This window comes from Monodon monoceros, unplaced genomic scaffold (assembly GCF_005190385.1).
Source record: "Monodon monoceros isolate NGI ecotype Baffin Bay Population unplaced genomic scaffold, NGI_Narwhal_1 Super_Scaffold_20, whole genome shotgun sequence".
NCBI lineage: Eukaryota > Metazoa > Chordata > Mammalia > Artiodactyla > Monodontidae > Monodon > Monodon monoceros.
This window is the reverse complement of record NW_021703777.1, coordinates 40,172,581-40,194,423: the sequence shown is the minus strand read 5'-3', so window position 1 is coordinate 40,194,423 and position 21,843 is coordinate 40,172,581. Positions and strand designations below refer to the sequence as shown.

The 21,843-nt window shown below is 42.7% G+C and overlaps 1 protein-coding gene across 2 annotated transcripts in view; it reads right to left on the bottom strand.

Moving 5' to 3' along the window:
• The window catches only part of SCD5 (stearoyl-CoA desaturase 5), a 161,345-nt gene that overhangs the window by 52,406 nt on the left and 87,096 nt on the right, over positions 1-21,843 (bottom strand). For both annotated transcript variants that reach the window (XM_029235960.1, XM_029235961.1), the window contains exons 2-3: positions 19,616-19,746; positions 943-1,148 (exon numbers count right to left, since the gene is read on the bottom strand). In XM_029235960.1, the coding sequence (XP_029091793.1) occupies positions 943-1,148; positions 19,616-19,746 (337 nt within the window). The remainder of the gene's footprint in view (positions 1-942; positions 1,149-19,615; positions 19,747-21,843) is intronic.

Sequence of the window (21,843 nt, the reverse complement as noted above, 5' to 3'; positions counted from 1 at the left end):
GAGTCCTCAAATGACTCCTGCCTGTCAGTGGAGATGGTGTCCAGTGACCACTTGTCTACCATATTATCTCAAGGCTCTCACCAGAGTGTGATCCCAAAATTGTCCCTCTTTGCACATAAATCCATTGCTTTGGGGCAACGAGCCCATTTATAAATGCTCTCATTGTGGCCAACTTTACAGATCCAGCCCAGCATGGATAGAGCCCAGGCCAGCTCCCTAGTTAAAACGTGAACCATGGTTGCCCTCCACTTGCCAGCATGATAACAGGCAAGATTTCACCATGTGCTTGTTGAACATAGATCCACCCTGCAAATGCTGACGGACTGAATATGCTCAGCTGACACCATTAGTGCACACAAGCATTTTGAGGCTCTTTGTTACATGGTCATGTTTTCCCTGCACAGAAACCTACTGGTGTTACCATTTCCAAGGGTGGGGGGAGAGGAGGCCCCACTACAAGAGAATTCAGGGAGAACAGAGCAGGGGACCTGGCGGGAGTCCAGTCCTGTTGAAGTCAAGTGTGTCACTAAAATAAGCAAGTCCTCTCTTTCCTCCTCGCTACCCCAGGGAAACATGAATGAGCAAGCGAGGACAACTACAGAAACATTCCATGAAATCAGTAGTTCAGGTGGGTCTGAAGGAAATGACAAGTGGGCTTAAAGGAAATCCATTTCAAAATCAAGTTCAAATTCAAAACAAATGTGTGAACAGGGGAAAACGTAATGATCAAAAAGGAATGAATTTAAAAATATACATATATATAATAAAAAATATTAAAATAAATAAAAAGGAATGAATAAACAGACGGCAATCCTAACAAGAAGACCCAATCGTCAGGGTAAGTGCTATGCGGAGAACTGCTTGGGGATATTACTGCACCCCATTGTGCCCTGTCTCCAGGTCCTGTCGCTCAGGGACAATCGATGGTGTCCGTTCACTTACTTTCTCTGGAACCGGACCACAGGATCAGCCAGCAGGTCGGTGACGTCAAGCTTCCTCCCCTTCTCGATAACATCCCGATGCTTGCGGACAAACAGCCACCCGATATGGGAGAAGAAGAAGCCCCGGCGGGCGTTGTGGGGATCAGCGTCCGTCTCCGAGTACTTGTGGTGGACTCGGTGGTCCCTGGACCACTCGAAGATGTCGTTCTGCAGAGAGAATGCAGACCTGAGTGAAGGGCTAAAACACCCTGGCACCTTCCCCAAAGCTCCTCAGCCTCCCCTCCTCCCGCCCCACCCCCTCACCTCCTCACTGATTTATACTTGCTCCCACCCTCAACCGCAATCTCTCAACCTCAAGTTCAATCGCTGGGGGTTGGTCTGGGGTGGTTTTCATCCAAACAAGAGTATATCCTCACTTAGTGAGGATCTTAGCTTGTCTTTGGAATGTGCCCACTGCAGGAGGTTCAGCCTTGTTGAGTGAACTAGTGGGGAAACCTGAAGAAAGTTCTGGTTACCGAAGTCTCCTGGGAGATCGTTCATGTCAAGAAGAGAGACATCTGCCCTCAAGTTTTGGTGGTCAGAGGAGAGGTGTAACCTTGAGTATGGAAGGGGGTTAGTTCTTGGTCTGGCTCTCTCTGCCCTCCCTCCCCCGCTTTGATGGAGTTCATGTCCAACACACAGCAAAGAGGAAGTCAGTAAGTAAAAACGCGAAGAGGTATTTCACCAAATTTCTGCAAAATACCGAGGCACAAATAATATTGTTTGAGGACTGCTCTAACAGTGTGTCACAGAACGGAGGGGAGGGGACTTAGGCTCCTTGTGGAATCTGGTGTACTTGGCCAAATCTACAACGTGGAGAAGCAGCAATGCCTGAGGGGCAGGCGGCACTCACTGGAATCCCAAGAGAGACTCTGGTGCCCAAGGAAGGAGAAGCATCAGAGTCCAGCAGACTCTGCCAAACCCACAGACAGGGTGGGGCTCAGGCACACATGGGGGACCAGCCTGTTGACCCTCTGGTGACGGGAGAGAGTGACAGGAGCTGGAGGACCTGCGTGAGCTATCAGGGCAGCATTTCAGCTGACGCTGTTAATGAAATCTTAGCTATAGCCATGGGCCAATGAGACCTATAAACTTTCGATGTATACTCAGATTTGGTTTTATCTGATAATGCTTTCAAAGCTTTGAGATGACAAATTAGGTTGGGAAGTAGTGCTTTTGGTAGGAAAATTACAGTTGACCCTTGGACAGCACAGGTTTGAACTGTGCAGGTCCACTTACACACGGATATTTCTCAAGAGTACTTCACGGTCTGCGGTTGGTTGAATCTGAGAATGTAAAGGAACTGCAGATAGGAAAGGCCAATGATAAACTATAGATGGATTAACCCCCAAGTTGTTCAAGGGCCAACTATAATCTGAAAATAAAAATAAATATATATAGTGTATAAGCTCTTTTTTTTAAAAAAAAAAGGTAATAATGTTTTATACCATACTATTCAGTACTTAGTCATGCTTTCATTAGGAATCTGCCATTTCACAGATATTGGCTTCTTCATGCTGATGAGAAGAGAGAGAACTGTTTTATCCTCAAAGTTTTAACAGTTCTTTTAACCAAAAAATATTTCACGGAGTTTTTTGTCTCACTGGCTCAACCAGTGCTGCTGGAAGGCAACTCAACCTTGTTCATTTTATAGCACCATTGAAAACTTTTAAAATTTGCTTAACCCTTGGGTAATGGGACAGAAAGAGGGAAGGTAGAAAGACCTTAAGAAGTATATGCTCAGCTTTGAATATAAAGAGGGAAAAATGTGCTTAGCAATCTGTGTAAGGTAAAAATTGTAGCCTGGCTTACTGCGATAAGAAAGAGGTCTTTAAATTTTACCAGTGTGTTGAAACACAGTGGTTGGAAAGAGTGAAAGCATTTATTATTTATAATCACAGAATCTGGAGTCTGGAAGGAATTTCAAATGTCAAGACCACTGCAGCCCAAGGAATAATTTATTACTTTTGCATCCAGTTTATTGCTTTTATTGCAAACCCAACTAAACATAGGAAGGAGGGGGAACACTCTGTCCCTAGTCCACAGATGGCAAAATTAAGGTTTAGAAGACATGTATTCAAGTTCATCTAGTAAGTCAAACCAATAACGGAACAAAGATGGTGCTCCTTCGGTTCTTAGTTCACACTCGTTTCCACAAGATATTTCCCTTATTCTTCAAGTTTAGGGGAGGGAGAGTCTTTTAAAGAGAAAACTCTAAGTGGAGAGTTCCAAAGGGCTAGAAACATTATTCTCATAAAATTAAGCATGATAGAGCAACAAAAGAATGATGATGAAGACAAGATGGAACAGAGATATTTCTTTATTTTAATCCCCCTTACCTGAATGCCTTCCAGACAGAAGCTACTTTGACTGAAGCAGTGGAATGAAGCAAGGATTTGGGCCACATTCCAAATAATCGAGCATACAATCGAGCCAAAAATACTTTAAGATGTACTTTAAAAAAATCTTTTTTTTTTTTTAAACTCTAAAGCTGAGTCCAGCGAAAAAGTGACTCAGAGAACAAGATGTAAGACAACAATAGGGCCGAAAGGAAGTAAGACTCACATGGTCGTCTCTGGGCCCTCTTCTTCCTACTTATCTGCATTTTGCTTCTACCCTGAGGCGATTGGGTGTGGAAGCCAAGCTGGGAAGAGCATCTGTGTTTGATGAAAAGGTGTGTGTACCGAGGGTGTGTTTAGTACAGTCAATGTGTGAGGAAGGGAAAGCTAAGGGCCGACAAGAGATGGTGACCTTCCATCAACGAACTGACTTGTCAAGTGTGCGTATTCCGTCTGTCCATGCCCTGCGTGCGCATTTTAACAGGGGCATGATGCTGGACTCAGCAGCAACCTGAAGCCTAAGTACGTACACTTTCTAACAAATCAATTAACGAATGATGCAACTTGCAACTTCGAGTTTGTACTCAATGGTTGGTTCTGGTAGATCACGCTCTTAATACCCCATTGCCTTCAATAGTGGACACTCGCCCTGTGTTTATTGATCACTCCTGAGAAAGAATTGTTGTGGTGAAGGGAGCTACATTAGCTCTAAGAGCGCTAGCTGTAACTGAGGCACAGGCAGGGGTGGGGTCGGGGGAACAGGAGAGGAAGAGGAAGACAGCCAATCAGGAGTATACCCCTCAGTGGCAGGTTTCATTACTCAAGAAGCCATACCACATCCTACTTTGTGCTGTCCAAGAGAAATACAATTGTGAGCCACATATGTGATTTAAATTTTCCTAGTAGCTACACTAAAAAAGTGAAAATAAACAAGTAAAAAATCAATTTTAATCATATATTTTTCCTTAACATACTACATCCAAAATATCACTCAATGTATTATTAGCATAAAATCATTAATGATATATTTTATATGATATTTTTCTGTACCCATATTTCAAAACTGGGCTTGTATTTTACAATTCCAGCACACCTCAACTTGGACCAACCACATGTCAAGTACTCAGTAGCCACATGTGGCTGGTGGCTACCATACTGGACAGGGCTAACCCATGGTTTGGATACTTTTCTATATGTGTTATACTTTTAAAGATTTTTTAAAATTCAATGTTGAGTATGGGTGGGAGGGAGAAATTGGCACAAACCATGTGAAGGGCAAATGTGCTGCATGTATTAAATGCGCTAAAATTGTGCAATTCGTTTTCTGGAGTTTATCTTAAGGAAATAATCATAGCTGTGTGCAAATATTTAATCACAAGGATGGTCATTGAAGTGAAAACTTGGAAAAACCCTGAATTTCCACATAACAGGATTTGACTTTGTACCTTGTGATACATTAGTTAATTGAACTCTGTGTGTGTGTGTGTGTGTGTGTGTGTGTGTGTGTGTGTGAAATATTAAGAAAAAGTCTTAGGGTTACCTTAGGGGAGGTAAGACTGGGAGGTAGGAGAAATACTTTTACATTTTATTCTATACTCAGAAATTTTTAACAAGAGCATCTGTTGGTTGTGTATTTAAAAACTCACAAAAAGGGATATTGTAGTATTGACATGGAGAGATGAGGTAGAAGGTAGTTAAGTGAAAGACAGTTTTCAAAATAAAAGATGCAGTGATGAATGCATTCTTAATAAAAATATGTATTTAAGCACAGAAAAATTTTAAAGTATAAGTCAACATGTTTACAGTTGTTCTCCGTAGGGAGTGGGGCAGTGGGTGATTTTTAATTTTTTCTTTCAGTTTGTCTGTATTTTCTACATTGTTATAATGATCAAGTTTTTCTTTTGTAATATGAGGGAAACATTATTTTTAAATTTCTATACTCCAGAATCAAAATAACCCAGCTTCTGCCATCAGCCCCAGGTTAGGAAAAACTATGAAGCCGTAATATTCATCTAGTAATCCAGTCAGTGATATATCTTTTTTCTTTTCTCTTACCTTTTCTGCCTTCTTTTTTTTTTTAATTGGAGTATAATTGCTTTACAATGTTGTGTTGGTTTCTGCTGTACAATGAAGTGAATCAGCTGTATGTATACATATATCCCCTCCCTCTTGGGCCTCCCTCTCATCCCCCACCCCATCCCGCCCATCTAGGTCATCACAGAGCACCAAGCTGAGCTCCCTGGGCTATACCACAGGTTCCCACTAGCTATCTGTTTTACACATGATAGTGTATTTATGTCACCCTTCTCCTATCTTCGTTCTTATTAGCACTAACCAACCAATCACACCGCAACCAGGGTGACAGTGCCCTCACTTAAACCCATCCTTTGTGTTGTACCTCTATTACTTCCCTCTCCATCATAGATAATATCCCTAAATGGGATCCCTGCTGAGACTGTAGAAATTGAAATTGATCATGTGGTGATTTTTCTCCATAAGCACAGCCTTTGTGTATTCTCTGGGACTTGAGCAAAGGTAATCAATCTCAAAAGCTCCACTGAAGCAGATTTTGAAGCAACCCACTCTGTCAAAACTACTCTTCCCCAACTTCCTTTTATGTTCAGAATAAATTCTTGAATCAAGTCCTTTAAATGGCAGTAGGGGAAACTGTCTTTTAAGGCCCACGTAATTTGCTCTGGGTAGCAAGATGAAGGCCAAGTTAAACAGCATTTAGCTTGTCCCAGTCAACAGATCTGAAAGCAGAACCAGTGACTGGCTTTCCCCTAACACAGCTGCAAACAGTTGCTTGCTTCTGACCAGACACCAGTGTGGTTGTTCTGTCCCCTAATTCAATTGTGTGGCTGCTTAAAATTCCAAAAGGGAAAGTTTACCAGGTGGCTTCAAATCATAGCCAAAGGGAATTCCACTTGTATTCATAATACATCTTTGTTTTCAGTCAGTAGCGAAAAAGAAACTAGGACCAACGTGTTAGCTTCAATAGGCAAGTTTTAGAGTAGAACGTGTGTATATGCGTGTGTGTGTGCATGTTTGTGTGTCTTATGAGTAATGATGTCCTGTCTGAGAAAAAGGGTCGTTTTATCAAGGGGGTCAAAGAGGGAAAGATGCTGTGGCCTCCACTCTTTAGGGACCCTAAGGCTCATTTGAAATAGACTTTATCTCAGTCTCTGGGGTCTGAATTTAATCTCCCCCAGTTCAGATGCCAACACTGTACTATTCAAACAGTGAAGAACATTCGGTGCTTTCCCCACTGTTGATACTGGGTCAGTATTGATTTCCCTCCAGATAATACTGGCAATCTGTAAGAAGAGCCCAGAAAGTCCCCAAGAAAAGCCTGGCAGCAGTCTTCACCACCTGGCAAATTGCAGTTTCGAGAGAACAAGTCCCCACTTGCTGCCTAGTCCTCCTGTGCCACTCAGCCTGGGGAGGTTTTAGGAGCCAGGCAAATGTTCAAAAGCCAACTTTAACAGTTTAAAAAAGTGTTTGTTGACAAAACTTAAAGATTGCAAAGTAAAAAAAAAAAAAAAGATTGCAAAATAAGAAAGGGGGTCTCATATTTTCTTTTGTTACTCCAGTATTTATCTCTTACAACGAGAATGTATTTGAGTAAGACATATTTTTACTTTATATTTTTAATTAATTAATTAATTATATTTTTGGCTGTGTTGGCTCTTCGTTGCTACACGTGGGCTTTCTCTAGTTGTGGCGAGTGGGGGCCACTCTTGAGGTGTGAGGGCTTCTCACTGCAGTGGCTTCTCTTGTTGAGGAGCATGGGCTCTAACAGTGCAGGCTCCAGTAGTTGTGGCACACGGGCTCAGTAGTTATGGCACACAGGCTTTTGTTGCCTTTGTTGCTCCAACGGAATAGTCTTCTAAAGCCTCCTGCCTCTAGTCCTTTCCCCTCCACAATACATTTGGTACGCTGCAATCATACTCCCCATATTCATATGCTCCCCAAACCTATCATTCTCTTGCTTCTGATTTGACAACCTCTCTGTATTACTTTTCTCATCAAGCCTAAACATTTCTTCTTCTTAACAATCAAATAGCTTCAAATGGCATTAATATTCTTATCTTTCCCACTTTATTTATTCTTTAATTTGACAAATATGTACTGAATGTTGGTATGTGCTAGAAGATAAAGAAGGAACAAGACAACAAGGCTATGTCCTCAAACAGTTTATGTTCTATGGAGGGGACAGACATAGATAAAATCAGGTGCTATGCAGCAAATAAGTATGGGCAGATACAAGGGCGACATTGAGATAGGCAAGGACTTTCTGATCAGGTAATCTTAGGCTGTGGGAGTTGGGTGGGAGTGAGAGAGGGAGAAGGGAATTGTCTCAGGGACAGGGAAGGACGTGGCACAGTCCAGGGGCTAAGAGAAGACCAGCATGTCTGTGCATGGAGGGCAAGAGTGGTGCAAGATGAGGTCTGGGAGGTTTTGTGGTGAAATAAAGATATACCTGGTCTTTGTCCCCAGTGGTTCCTGGTACAGAGATTCAAAAACTGTTGGAATTTCCTGAGTGACATCATTATGCTAATGAGATGACTCAGTAGGTAGTCCTGGATAGCTTCAGGATTGGGGCTGGTCACCAGAAAGACCAAGTATGTGATTAGAGGGTCGGCCCTTTGGTAGGGGAAGGGGACTGGAGATTGAGCTCAGTCACATGGCCAGTGATTTAATCAATCACGCCTTTCTAATAAAACTCTAGTAAAAGCTCTGGACACAGGCTCAGAGGAGCTCCCTGGCTGATGAACCTACTGATGTGCAGGGAAGGCAAGGTGAGCTGACTCCACAGGGAGAGGCGAGAAAACTCTGGATGCGGGATCCTCCCAGACCTCCCACTGTGTGTCTCTTCCATTTGGTTGGTCCTGATTTGTATCCTTTATAATAAAACTGTAATAGTAAGTATAGCACTTTCTTCAGTTCTGTGAGTTGTTCTAGCGAATTACTGAACATGAGGGAATTGTGGGAAGCCCTGAGTCTGTAGATACGGGGGCCTGGAGACCCCTGCTCATGGCTGGATCTGAAGCACGGGCATCCATGTGGAGGACTGGTGCTTTTCTTTGTGGATCTGAAGCCAACTCAAATGGTTAGTATTACAATTGTATTGAAGTACACCCATGTGGAGTGGAAACAGAGCACTGGTGTGTAAAGCCTGATCACACCAGGGCTTCTATGCCATGATAACAAGGTTGGACTTCATTCCAAAGGCAATGCTCTGCCACTGAAAGATTTTCTTTTCTTGCTAGAGAGTGGTTTCGTTTTCAGTAAGTTCTCTCTGGCTGCCATATGGAGAGGGGCAAGTGCTCGGTTTTTGTAGTAGTCCAGGCAAGAAACAGTCATGGCTTGGACTAGAGAGTGGCAGAAATGAGAATTATTCAGTTTCAAGATATAATTGAGCAGTAGAACTTAAAGGGATTGGATAAAAGATTGGATGAGGGGTGATTAGGGGACTAGAGAAAACATGGATGACACCCATATTTCTGGTGGGGAAAACTAGGAGAGAAGTAGTTTGGAGAGAGGGTAGAGTCACAACTTTAATTTTGGGCACACTGATTTTGAGATGCCTAAGACACATCCAGTGAGAGATGCCATACAGTCAACTGGATTTGCAAACTGACGTTACACCAGTCAGATTCTTTCTTCAATCAGACTGATTTTCTCCTGCTCCGAGACCCCACACAGGATGTCACGATCATTCCTCTCTCTCTACCTTAGCTCAGATGTTTCCCTATGTTCCCCCACTTCTTCCTTGCCTATGCAAATCCTTTTTACCTTTTGAGTTTTCAGCTCAAAACTTCCCTTCTGCATTAGGCTTTATCTTAACATCCTAATTCATATTCCTATTTTTGCAGCCCTAAGAATCAGTATGAAGCTTTCAAGCAATTTAACTCCACATTGTCTGGTTAGAGTCTCTCCTCATTATACTTAGGTCTAGCCTGCTCTATCTGATCATAAGCTCCTCATGACAAGGGCCATTTCATATATATCACTTGTGTTCCTCACAAGCACATAATGGTTTATGCACCTTTAAATTCAAAGAGAATTAACCAGCAGATTTACACAAAAAGCTATAGAAGAATAAATAGGAGACATAAAGACAATCAAATGTGTCTGCCTTCTAGAAGAGTTTTTAAAAGCAGGGCTAAAAATTTCCTCTGGCATATGAAATTATAAATTTTACCGTTAATTAAAATTGTTGATTCAATGACTTCTATAGCTATCGTACCTTTAGAATTTAATAAAGCATGTAAAAAAACATCCTTGAAACATTTGTGTGACAAGAGCTCTGGTTGGTGCTAGTAGGAACTAGGACAGGAAGACTGAAAAGCTTGAACCTTAATAAACAAGAACCAAAGATGAAAAACAGCTCAATATCTATGGGGATGGGGTGGGAGGAGGCAGCTAATGGAAGGCCCCAATGGATCTGTTAGATCTAGCTTTATTTAGCACCTTCATTAATGACTGGGAACAAGGCGTACACATTTAATAACATTTTTGGTTGGTGCCAAGTTAGGAGGTGCTGCAGACATCATTGAGGACAGAGAAATAACACAAATGGATCTAAAGAGGTTAGAAATATGAATAGAAATTATCACAATGAGATCTGATTTAGGAAAAATGCAAATGAAGGCAGCTGGGAGAGAAATCATCCAAAATGCAAAATAATCAGTGGGTTGGGAAACCTAGAAAGCAGCAACATAAGAGTGTCTGGCAGGATAGCAGTGGAATGAAGAATAAGCAGTGACAACGTGCTAGCTCAGCCCAAATACTTGGTGGCAGGTACAGGAAGAAGTAGCTTGTCAAGGAATTGCATTGTGACACAGTCTCCTTCAACTCCCATAAGCATTTCTGGAGACAGTGTGGAAAAATAAACAAACAAAAATATTCACAGATATTTGGCCCTTAGTTTTTTTAGTTGTTAGAAAAGGGATTAGACTTAGTTTCTAAGGTCCCTCAGCTCCAACCTTCTGTGGTTCCAGGAGAGACTGGTGGGGGAGCAGGGATTTAGGGGGCTGGGGGGAGTAGGGGAAGAACACGGATAAGGGGAAGGGGATGCCCTGCCTGTGCACTACTAAACATCTTCTGTGTGAAAAGAAGGCAGGATGAAACATTTAGCTTGATAATATGTTTCAGAATAGATTCCAAATTGACAGGACTGCAGGTGGAATTCATCTTAAATAAGAGTAACTTTCATCCAATATAGGTGTGGAACCAAATTAACATATAAAAATCTGGTAGCTATTTGTTTGCAAAAATACCCTCGACTTTATTTACCAAGTATTTCTTTCAATAAAAACTCTCTGTATGCCTTTAAAGTATATCATTTTTTGTTTACAAAATTTAATCACCTTGATTAAATTTAATCAAGGAATTCATCCATTGTACTACAAAGAGGGTAAGATTTGTATAAAGAGTCTCTGTTATATTTGGGGAGGGCAACATGAGAGAGGGACTAGCCCTACTGGTTGTCATGTCCATCTACAGAATTGCTCTCTCTTCTCAGGACACCCCAGGCTATCACCTTTTCGTTCCCTTGAGGTGGTTTCACTCATGTCACCTGCTTCCACTGACCTAGACCCACAACAAAGGAGGAGGTGAAGCATCTTAGGGGGGTGGAGCCATCTTAATCTCTACTTTAAAAGGGACATTTTTATTGGTAGGAAGTGTGGTTAATCCTACCAGGCAGGCACAGAGGGAAAATGCTGGGCCTCATGCAGCAGCCCCGGGAGAGTTTCTTCTCTTTCCTGCTTCCCACCTCCACCCCGTCATCTGTCAGAGTATCCCGCTATACTGATGGAGTCACAAAGCAGCATGTATACAACAACGCTTTGATGAATCCAGGTATCACCAGAGCTCAGAGACAGCCAAGCTATTTGTCCTTTCTACTTGACTCCAAAGGTGCCCAGGAGGGCAAGATGCTGTGGAAGGAGATGATGTGAGGCAGGTGTGCAAGTCATCTTCCAAAACCACACCAGGAAGACTTCTCGGGGCATCAGGGTCAGGACCACTTCTGCCGCCGCCTGTTGACACAGCAGGAGGAAACCAACCACATCCACCCATCTTGCCAGAGGAAGGTGAACCTGTTTCTGCCATGCGGAAGAAGGGCTGTACATCTGAAGCTTAGGGTGGTTGTTAGGGAAGATGGCACACCCTGAAACAGGATCTCTGCCCTGAGAGTCAGACCTGCACGGGATGCCATGCAAGGATTCTTGAGTCCGCGGCATGTTTTTTTCTCCTTCTAACCAACTGCCACTCCACGCTGCTGCTAACACCCTGAGCTGTACTCGAGGGCACTGCCTCAACATGCAGTCTCCCTCCTCAACAGGCTCTCCCCATGGAGACCCAGCCTTGGGGGTGGGTCCACCATCCTGAATCTGGTACAACATCTCCCAGGTCTCATGACGGTGGTCTGAGGCTCACTTTTGCCATTGAAATGCATGAGGCATGTCGCTCCCCTGCCTAAAGTCTTGCAGTTCCTTTCCAGGACTTTTAAAATAATATGCAAACTGCTTGCTATGCCTGACAGAGCCCTGCACTGGTGTGGCCCTGCCCCGCTCTCGGGCCTCTTCTGTGACCATCTTCTCCCTCACTCCCTTGGACCAGCCACACGGGCCATCTTGCTCCTCCTTGAACGCAACATACTTGTTCCCACTTCCGGCTCCTCCTTCTGTCTGGAACGCTCTTCCCATACCTGTTCCCTCCCTTAGGTCTCAGCTCTAATGTCACCTCCTCAGGGACAACATCTTCCCTGATCATCCTCTCTAAAGAAGCCGCCCTCTCTGGCGTTCTTTATCACTGTGTTTAAATTCTTCATCTTTGGGCTTCCCTGGTGGCGCAGTGGTTGAGAGTCCGCCTGCCAATGCAGGGGACACGGGTTCGTGCCCCAGTCCTGGAGGATCCCACATGCCGCGGAGCGGCTGGGCCCGTGAGCCATGGCCACTTAGCCTGCGCGTCCGGAGCCTGCGCGTCCGGAGCCCGTGCTCCGCAACGGGAGAAGCCACAACAGTGAGAGGCCCGCGTACCGCAAAAAAAAAAAAAAAAAATTCTTCACCTTCTTCTCTCTCTCTGAATAAACTTGTTTATTTGTTTGCTTATTTATTTGCTCTCTCTCCCACTGGAATATACACATTAATGAGGATAAGGACCTTGTCCATCTTTTTCTCCAGTGCTGGGAATGATGCTTAATGCACGTATTTACCAAATGAAAAGACAAATAGACACTTTGATCCTGGGACAGGCATTAGGGCATTGCAGTGAGAGTGTGTCCTCTGGAGTCAAGCTGCCTGCACGTGCATCCCCCTTCTATATGTCTTAGTCTTAAATCTGTATGTCCTTGGACAGGTTACGTAGTCTCTTTCTTTCATCTATCAAATGAGGAAAATGACAGTATCTACTTTGTACGGGTATTGTCAGATCACTGAAATACATAATGAAGTGCTGGTATGTAGTTAGGGCTCAATAATTGTTGCTGTTTTGTTGTTATATACCTGCCAAAGTTCATGGCCCATGACCCTGTGTTTCACTTGACGTATTTATGAATCACACGGTAACTTCCATTTTCCAGTCTGACATGTAAAGCGCTTGGAAGTATTTACTTCCATCCTTGCAACAAGAAAAAAAAGCCAAGTAAACTGAAAATCAACAAGTCTTCTTAGATCTATCAGAGAATTGAGGTCATGGGGCAAACTGCTGCACCAAAAACTAGAGAGATGGACAGGTAGTTACGGAGAATCACAGTCTAGCAGGAGCAGAGGTCCAAGAGGAAAAGTCTGCAGCTGGTGCCAGGATGGGTAGGAATACTTTAAGGTGTAATTGATGAATTGCTGGAGGTTTAGCATGGACGAGCTTGAGAGTTAAAAGCTCCTAGGGGGCAGTCCAGGAGCCCCGACACTTTCATGAATTTTACCCCCAGGATCCCTACCAGGTTCTCACTATGATCAACTGACAAAAATCCCCTTGCTCTTCCAGCAGGAGGGGGAGAAAAGTAACCATTTTGAAATCCAAGGCAGATCTCTCTGTTCCCCTTAGCAAGATCTGTCCTCAAGAGAAATGATTTTACCAGAGCTTAATCAACTGGGGTTTTACCAAAGCCTGATTAACCTGGGGGGAGGTAAATACTCAGCTCCAGCTCAACAAAAGACTGAGACCTAGTCACAGGACTGAGGATGTTCCCCCTCACCTCCATGTCAATAGGGCTCCTGTACAATAACAGGGGATTTGACTGAAAGAACTAAAAGCCTTAACTCCTGTTTAAGAAGAAGCCTCTAGGAAAGCCCAGAGACAGCGAAGGAAGGACAAAAACAAGGCCACTAGAGGAAACCACTACAGCTATAGCACAAGGTAACACAGCCTAATTTCTAGCCAGATAAGCATAAAACCTCACACTAAAGCTTATTTCCTCAGTTCCTGTTACCCAGTACATCATGTCCAGCTTTGAACAAAAAATTACAAAGTATGCCAAAAGGCAAAAAAATTACCATCTTAAAAGAAAAAGCAAGCATCAGAACCACACTCAGATATGAAAGAGATGTTGGAGTTATCAGACTGGTAATTTAAAACAATTATGGTGGACTTCCCTGGTGGCACAGTGGTTAAGAATCTGCCTGCCAATGCAGGGGAAATGGGTTTAAGCCCTGGTCTGGAAGATCCCACATGCCATGGAGTAACTAAGCCCATGCACCACAACTACTGAGCCTGTGCTCTAGAGCCTGCAAGCCACAACTAGAGAGCCCACGTGCCAAAACTACTAAAGCCCACACACCTAGAGCCCATGCTCTGCAACAAGAGAAGCCACCTCAGTGAGAAGCCCGTGCACCACAACGAAGAGTAGCTCCCACTTGCTGCAACTAGAGAAAGCCTGCGCACAGCAACGAAGACCCAATGCAGTCAAAAATAAATAAATTTTAAAAATAAATAAATAAAACAATTATGATTGATATGCTAAGGGCTCTAATAGAAAAAGTGGACAACATGCCAGAACAGATGGGTAATATAAGCAGAGTGATGGAAACTCTAAGAAAGAATGAGAAGAAACTGCTAGAAGTCAGAAAAACTGTAACAAATGAAAAATGTTTTTGATGGGCTCATCACTAGACTAGACATGGCTAAGGAAAGAATCACTGAATTGAAGACTAAGTTGCTGTCAATAGCAACTTCCCAAACTGAAATGTGAAGAGAAAAGATGGAACAGAATATCTAGGAACTGTAGGACAATTATAAAAGGTATAAGTTGTGTGTAATGGGAATACCCAAAGGAGAAAGAAAGAAGTATGGAAGGAAGGAAAGAAAGGAGGAGGGAGGGAAAGAGAGAGAGAAAAGGAGAGTGGGCAAGAGGGAAGGAGGAACAAACAAACAGTAGAAATATCTGAAGTAATAACGGTTGAAAGAAATGTTTCTAAAATTAATGACAGACACCAAACCACAGATCCAGGAAGGTCAGAGAGTACCAAGCAGGATAAATAGCAAAAAATCTATATTTAGGCATATCATATTCAACCTGAAGACAAAAAGAAAATCTTGAAAGAAACCAAAGGGAGAAAAAAACACCTTACCTATACAGGAGTGAAGATAAGAACTACACCAGATTTCTCTTAAGAAACATATAAGCAAGAAGAAAGTGGAGTAAATTATTTTAAATGTTGAAAGAAAAACACACATCCTTGAATTCTGTACTCAGCAAAGTTATTCTTCAAAAGTGAAGAAGAAATAAAAACTTTCTTAGACAAACAAAAATTGAGGAATTTGTCACCAGTAGACCTGCCTGGCAAGAAATGATAGAAATTCTTTAGAGAGAAGGAAAATAGCATAGGTTGGAAACTTAGAGTTACATAAAGAAAGAAGAGTGTTAGAGAATGAATAAATGAAAGTAAAATAAAATCTTCAAGTTTCTTATTCTTAATTGATCTAATAGATAACAGTTGGCTTGAGATAATAATAGCAAATATGAATTTGGTGATTATAGCTTATGGATATGTGAAATGAATGACAGCAATGTCATAAGGGACAGGAAAGAGGAAGTGGGAATACTAGTGCAGTACCTGAAGTGGTACAGCGTTATTTGAGAGTGGACTTGGACTAGTTCTAAACGTATTTTGCAAACTCTAGAGCAACCACTAAAAAGAATTTGAAAAGATGTATAATTGACATGTCGAGAGGAAAGAAAATAGAATCATATAAAATGCTCAAATAAAACCAGCGAAGACAGAAAAAGAGTGAAAGACAAAAAAAAAAACAAAGAACAAGGGCAATGAATAGCAAACAGAAACATGGTAGATATTAATTCACCTATATCAATAATCACTTTAAATGTGAATGGTCTAAATACACCAGTTAAAGACAGGGATGTCAGGGTGGATAAAGAACAAGACCAAATTAAAAGTTGTCTACAAATCACACGGTTGGGCATCACATAAGAACATCCATGGGTAAGCCAAAAGATGCGTGGGGTGGGGGTGGGGGGCTGTGGTCAGGAGACTTAGGTTTCAGTCTGGTCTATCCACTAACTAGCTGTGTGACTTTTGACAAGTCACTGACATTCTTTGGGCCTCTCTTTATCCTTCTGTAAAACAAAGGGGACTTAGACTAAATTTCTTTAGCTCCCTTACAGCTTGAAATCCAATGCCTCTTTACTAGGATCTGATGAGTACATGTGGACAGAAAGGGAGGAGGCTGAAGCATCTACTGGTGCTTTTGGTTGGACTGACTTCACAAGAGATCCAGCTGCAGCCAGCAGGGGTGTGTGCATGAGCATGACAACACAAATCCAAAGTCCTGGCTACTTTGTGAAAACTGAACTCTTGGAGACCACTGGATGGCAGGAATCCCTTACCTGGGTCCATATTTGACTAGGAGAAAATTACAAGAAGTCTGCAAGCAGCTTTTGGGTTGACTTGCAACCTACTGGTAAGGAAGGAGAACAAGTGAGAGAGGAATTCAGGAGGTCTTTGCTGAATGCAAGGGTGTGTAGGGGACAGAGGATTATTACAGCTCCTTGTCTGGCATTCCTGCCCCATCATCATCTTTTCATACTAAAAGTACCTCACCTTGCCCACTATTGCCCTCTGAGCCATACATACGTCCTCTACAGAACAAAGAGAAAAGGGAAGTTCAAATGTTTCAGTCACAATTTTAAAACTGCTCTTAATCAGGGGTCCCCATCCACTGCTACCAGTCCCCAGCCTGTTAGGAATGAGGCCACACAGCAGGAGGTGAGCAGGGGGCCAGCGAGCGAAGCTTCGTTTGCCACTCCCCATGGCTCCCCATTGCTGGCATTACCACCTGAACCATGCACGCTCCCCCTCATCTGTGGAAAAACTGTCTTCTACAAACCAGTCCCTGGTGCCAAAAAGACCACTGCTCTTAATGATCAAGATCTTGTTTGCAGCAGCTAGCAAAAGCCCTGCTGATCCTCAGAGATAACCATGGCATGACTTGGTCCATTTTGGCCAAAGGCATGACCATTCTGATGGAAGAAAGTGGAAGAGAACCTTTTAAACTATCTTTAAAAACCCAAGGGGATATCAAAGGTAACCTGAATCAATGACTCTGCATTAAGTCAGGGTTGTAGGTCAGTACCCTAGACTGGCAGATCACAGCACATTTTTTACTCTCCCAGGCGGTTCTCTTCCTAGGGTTAAATGATCTGAATTGACTGAATTATTTCCCTCTGATACAGGCATTGTATGGAAGCTGGCCCTTTGTTGATCTTACAGATACCTCTCATCTAGGTCTAAGTGACATTGTTATAAAACTGCAGACCCATAAAGCACTATTTCCACTGGGAAACTGTGGAAAATCTAATATCCCATTAGATGGAAGCCTCCATGAAGGTAAGGATGTGACTGTGTTTGCAAATCATTGTGCCCACTATGCCTAATTCAGTGCCTGCCACATAGTAGGTGCTCAATAAATATTTGCTGAATTAATGAAAAAAAATCCACTACAAATGTGGGCCTGGAGGAAGCACGCTTAGTTCAAATTTGATGATTTATGAAAATACTTTATAAAACTGTTCATTCACTTAACAATCACTGAGTATTTTCTATATGATAGGCACAAAAATACAGAAAGGAATGAGGTGGTATGCCAAATCTCATAAAGAAGAGGGGAACGATATTCACTGAGTGCCACTATAAGCTAGGCATGTATTATTCATTATTTCATCCTCCCAGTAACCATGTGAGGTAAATATTATTAGCTCCCCCCAATTTTTGCAGATGAAGGAACAAAGATGTGCACAAAAGCCTACATCCAGCAAATGGCCTGAATTTATTCAATGACCTGGATACTTTCCTCCACAATATACTTTCCCCCCAAAATAAACTTAAAATCACAGTGTGATGTTCTGTTATGTGATGTTTTGTAAAGGAAACTTAGGTTCTCAAAAATTGAGTTATAAACAAACAGTTTCATTTGGAAAAGAGGTTTAGGTTCTCAAGTTCAAGTTATATATGTTGGAAAAAATTCTGGTAATAGAGGTGCTTTATAACTACATGAGCATGTACTTGAAGGCTAAAAATAATAAATTGCTTGAACAAAATAAGTGAAAATTACTGAGTTAAGTCCTAAATAGCATCTAAGACCTAAATTAATGAATTTCTAACTTATCAAAATCCATTGTTATGATAAATAAAGCAAAACACTGAACTAAGATTGTTGAAGTCAAAATAAAGTGCAGCATAGTTCCCATTGCCAACAAAAGAACATGAAAACGAGAATCTGCCAGCTGCTCCTTTGTGCAAACAGCTTCCTCCTAGGACCCTGGTGCCTATTCCCAACTGTGCTTGAATTATCCGGTAGATATTCATAATATGAACTGTGATCCCCGAGTGATGTATTGTGCTAGATCCTTTTCGCTTTATGAATGCTCAGACAGGAGGGAAGCCTAAAATTGGGAAATGAATTCTTAGACACAGGGCAACTTAGACAAATGCTCAGGGTCAGGCTGTCTTGTAGGGATGGGAGGCCTGTTGCAGAGGTGACCACCTGACCTGCACGTCTGAGGGTCACAGAGAGGCTCTTGAGTCGCCTGTTTCCCTGGACCCTAAAGCAGTTTTGGGAATTTCCATTTCTTCCTAATGGGTGAAAATACACAGGACTTGAATCATCTGCCCTCATAACACTGGCAGGAATTTTGAAAACAAATTGTTCTCACCCACCCTGCCTGGATCAGATGAGGAATTGGGAAAACAGAGATTCATGATCAAACCAAAATTCCAGCAGCTCAGAAAGTGCCCAAGGTGGTGGGAAATGGCCTAGGACTGGCACACTCCTCAAGGATATGGCCCAATCCTAGTACAGTTGTGACCCCATTTACATTTTTATCATGATTTCATAACAACTCTGAAAATAAAGTCATATTCTTATTTTTACAGATGAAGAAACTGGAGATGAGTGAGTCACAGCTAGCAACCATCAGAGTAAGACTTAAATCTTGAGTCTTCCAAATCCACATTGAATAATAGACTTTTCACCACAATCTTAAAGGGTGACCTCAGGAATACGTGTTGTAGAAGCAGTGGCTTTGGAGTCAGAACTGTGTTTGCCTATCTGGATGTACCTTTTTTTTTTTTTTTTTTTGCGGTACGCGGGCCTCTCACTGCTGTGGCCTCTCCCGTTGCGGAGCACAGGCTCCGGACGCGCAGGCTCAGTGGCCATGGCTCACGGGCCTAGCCGCTCCACGGCATGTGGGATCTTCCCGGACCGGGGCATGAACCCGTGTCCCCTGCATCGGCAGGTGGACTCTCAACCACTGCGCCACAAGGGAAACCCTGGATGTACCATTTTTAGCCAGATAATTAGGTAAGTTCTTTAACTTCATTAAGCCTTAGTTTCCTCATCCGTAAAATGGGGGCATGCATAACACCTAGCTCGTGGGGTTACTGTGAGGATCAAAGGTGATATGCATAGAGCATGCTCAGCACAGAACTTGGCCCTCATCAGAGCTAGACAGATGTTGAGGGTTTCGGGTCATGTTTAGGGCATGGACTCTGGAGGGAGGAATTTCCTTTCCTCCTCTGTAGTTTAGCATGCCTTGGTTTATCCGGTAGATATTCATAATATGAACTGTGATCCCCGAGTGACGTTATGTCCCCCAGGAACATTTTATAGTATCTAAAGCTACAAGGATAAAAAGTTGACACAGGCAGGGAGTGCTTGGGCCTAGAGTGGGCATGGAGGATGTCCACCCCACTGGGAGCACATCTATGCCTCCTCCCACACTGCCACCTGCTCTAGGTCCCTACGGCAGCAAGGACCCTCCATCCCCACCTGGAAAGCCATGGAGTTGGCAGCGGCCAGAAATATCCTCAGGGGCAGCTTGGCCTTGTAGGACCTGTGGCTCCACAAGCGATGGGCACCAGCTGTCACACCCAGAGCAGTCAGGAGGAAGCAGAAGTAGGCTGCAAGACACAAGCAGGGAGAATGTCAGCAGATGTCAGTGCTTTTAAACTTTCCCCAACTTTTTTCTCTCCTGAATAGGAACCTGTGTGAAATGGTATCAGGGGACGAATCTGCAATGTGAAGAATCAGTAACTTGGGGAAATGCAGACTTTTTATTGATTTGTAGCTTTCCAGTACAGGCGGAAGTGGAGAGAACTTTCCTCAAGAAACTTTGACGTTGGAACATCATTTTTTCTATATCAAAGGAATCTTCTATTTGCAAATGTTTCTTGCCAGTCTGGATACAAAATCACAACCATATTAGTGTGCCTTTGTAATTCTTATGCATCCACTCTCGGTGGAGCTGAGATAGCTCTCTATCTTACTTCTTAATTGGCACCCATGGCAGGATGAGTTCTATGAAGAGTGTACTTCTAAACAACAGTGCCCGTTTTCAGTGCCCATTTTCAGGGCTTCCTTGGTTTGAAGGAACTCAGGCCAGACTTAAAGCAATGAAGTCCGGCTCAGGGCCAGTAAGAATGAGGCTAAAGCTGACACCAAGGACAGCTGAGATTTGTCTTCTAGAGCTCCTCTCTTATACCATCACTATGACTGAGCTGGTAAAGATGGCCAGGGGGGAATTTTTTTAGAGCCAACCTACAGTGGAGCTTATTATCTGTCACACATTTAAATATATTATCTCTAATCCTCATAAAATGTATTAGCATCTCATTTTACAGTTGAGGAACTGGCTCTCTGAGTGTTAAATCCTGCATATAAACCCAGGTTAGCCTAGTTCTAAAGCCTCTGCCCATGTTGCCCCTAGGTGGTGGTGTTGATTTGCTCTTTGTACGACACTTGGGAAAGGTTGAGTGCGCAGTAGGAAGGAGTCCCCAAGGGACAAAAAAAATCATGACTCTTAAGATTATTACAACTACTCTAGTGGTTTTAAAGCAATGTTCCCACACAACGTTAAATGTCTTACTTGGATTATCTTATTAAAACACATCAAACAACCCTTATAGGGTTTGTATTATTATTAGGACCATTTTACAGTTGAGAAAACAAAGGTTTAAAGAAGTTAACTAATTTCCCAGTGTCACAAGGTTACGGAGTGTCTTTGCTAAGAGCCAAACCCAAGTCTGTCTGAACCAAGAGCAGAGTACCTGCCCTCTATACTCTCCTTTGTCTCAGGGAGACATCAACCAGGTAAATGGTTAGTTTTATCTTCACTTTTCTACACCCTACACCTTTAATATTGGATCTCAATTTAAATTTAAATGTGAGCTGCTTCCTTACTTGAGGGGAGAGCCCCAAACCAGGCTATATGTAGGCAGGATCAGGCTTACACACAATCCTACACAATTTCTTCTGGCACTTAGCACATACAAGGCCCTCCATAAAGAAGTGCCAAAGACCAAGTGACCAGCTGTGAGTACATCCCTGAGCAGTTGTGAACGGTACCCAGGCCAAGTTCTTACGGAACCCTCCGTAGGACTTCTTTGGGAGAATTACTAGGGTAACATCAGTGTCGATACACATATTTACAGGGAGCACACTGTTACATCTTCCAAAAGTCAAGTCTGACTAATCTTGATCTCAATCCATATGTATATGGTCTAAGAACTAGACTCACCCTTGGCACTAAGATTTACGAGTACATGTGGTTTTCATGAACTTGACATATCATTCCTTCTTTGAAAGCTTAAAAACAAAAAACAACAATCTGCCCATAAATCACAGAAAGTAGCAGTAAATAAAAAGCTCTGACCTTTTTTGTTATTGTAATTTAACTTTGGTCATGAGTCCATGAAATGGACAGCTATTTTCCATGTCATCCCTGGCCTTCATGGCTCTGCTAATAACTTTTTTCCAACTGTCAAGCAGTTAGGGAACAAGTGAAATCTATAATGGAAAAATTCAATGTGACCCTTTTTTTGCCAGTGGACTAAGACACTGGACCTTGGCTATAATAAGATGAATTCCCAGACTCCATGAAATATATTGGCCAAATGGAATCCCTCCAATCCATGGTTCCCAGACAGGGCCTTACCACGGACTATGGCATTGTCTTGTCCTTTTTAGGATCTCCAATATTTCAGGGGTCATTTACATGG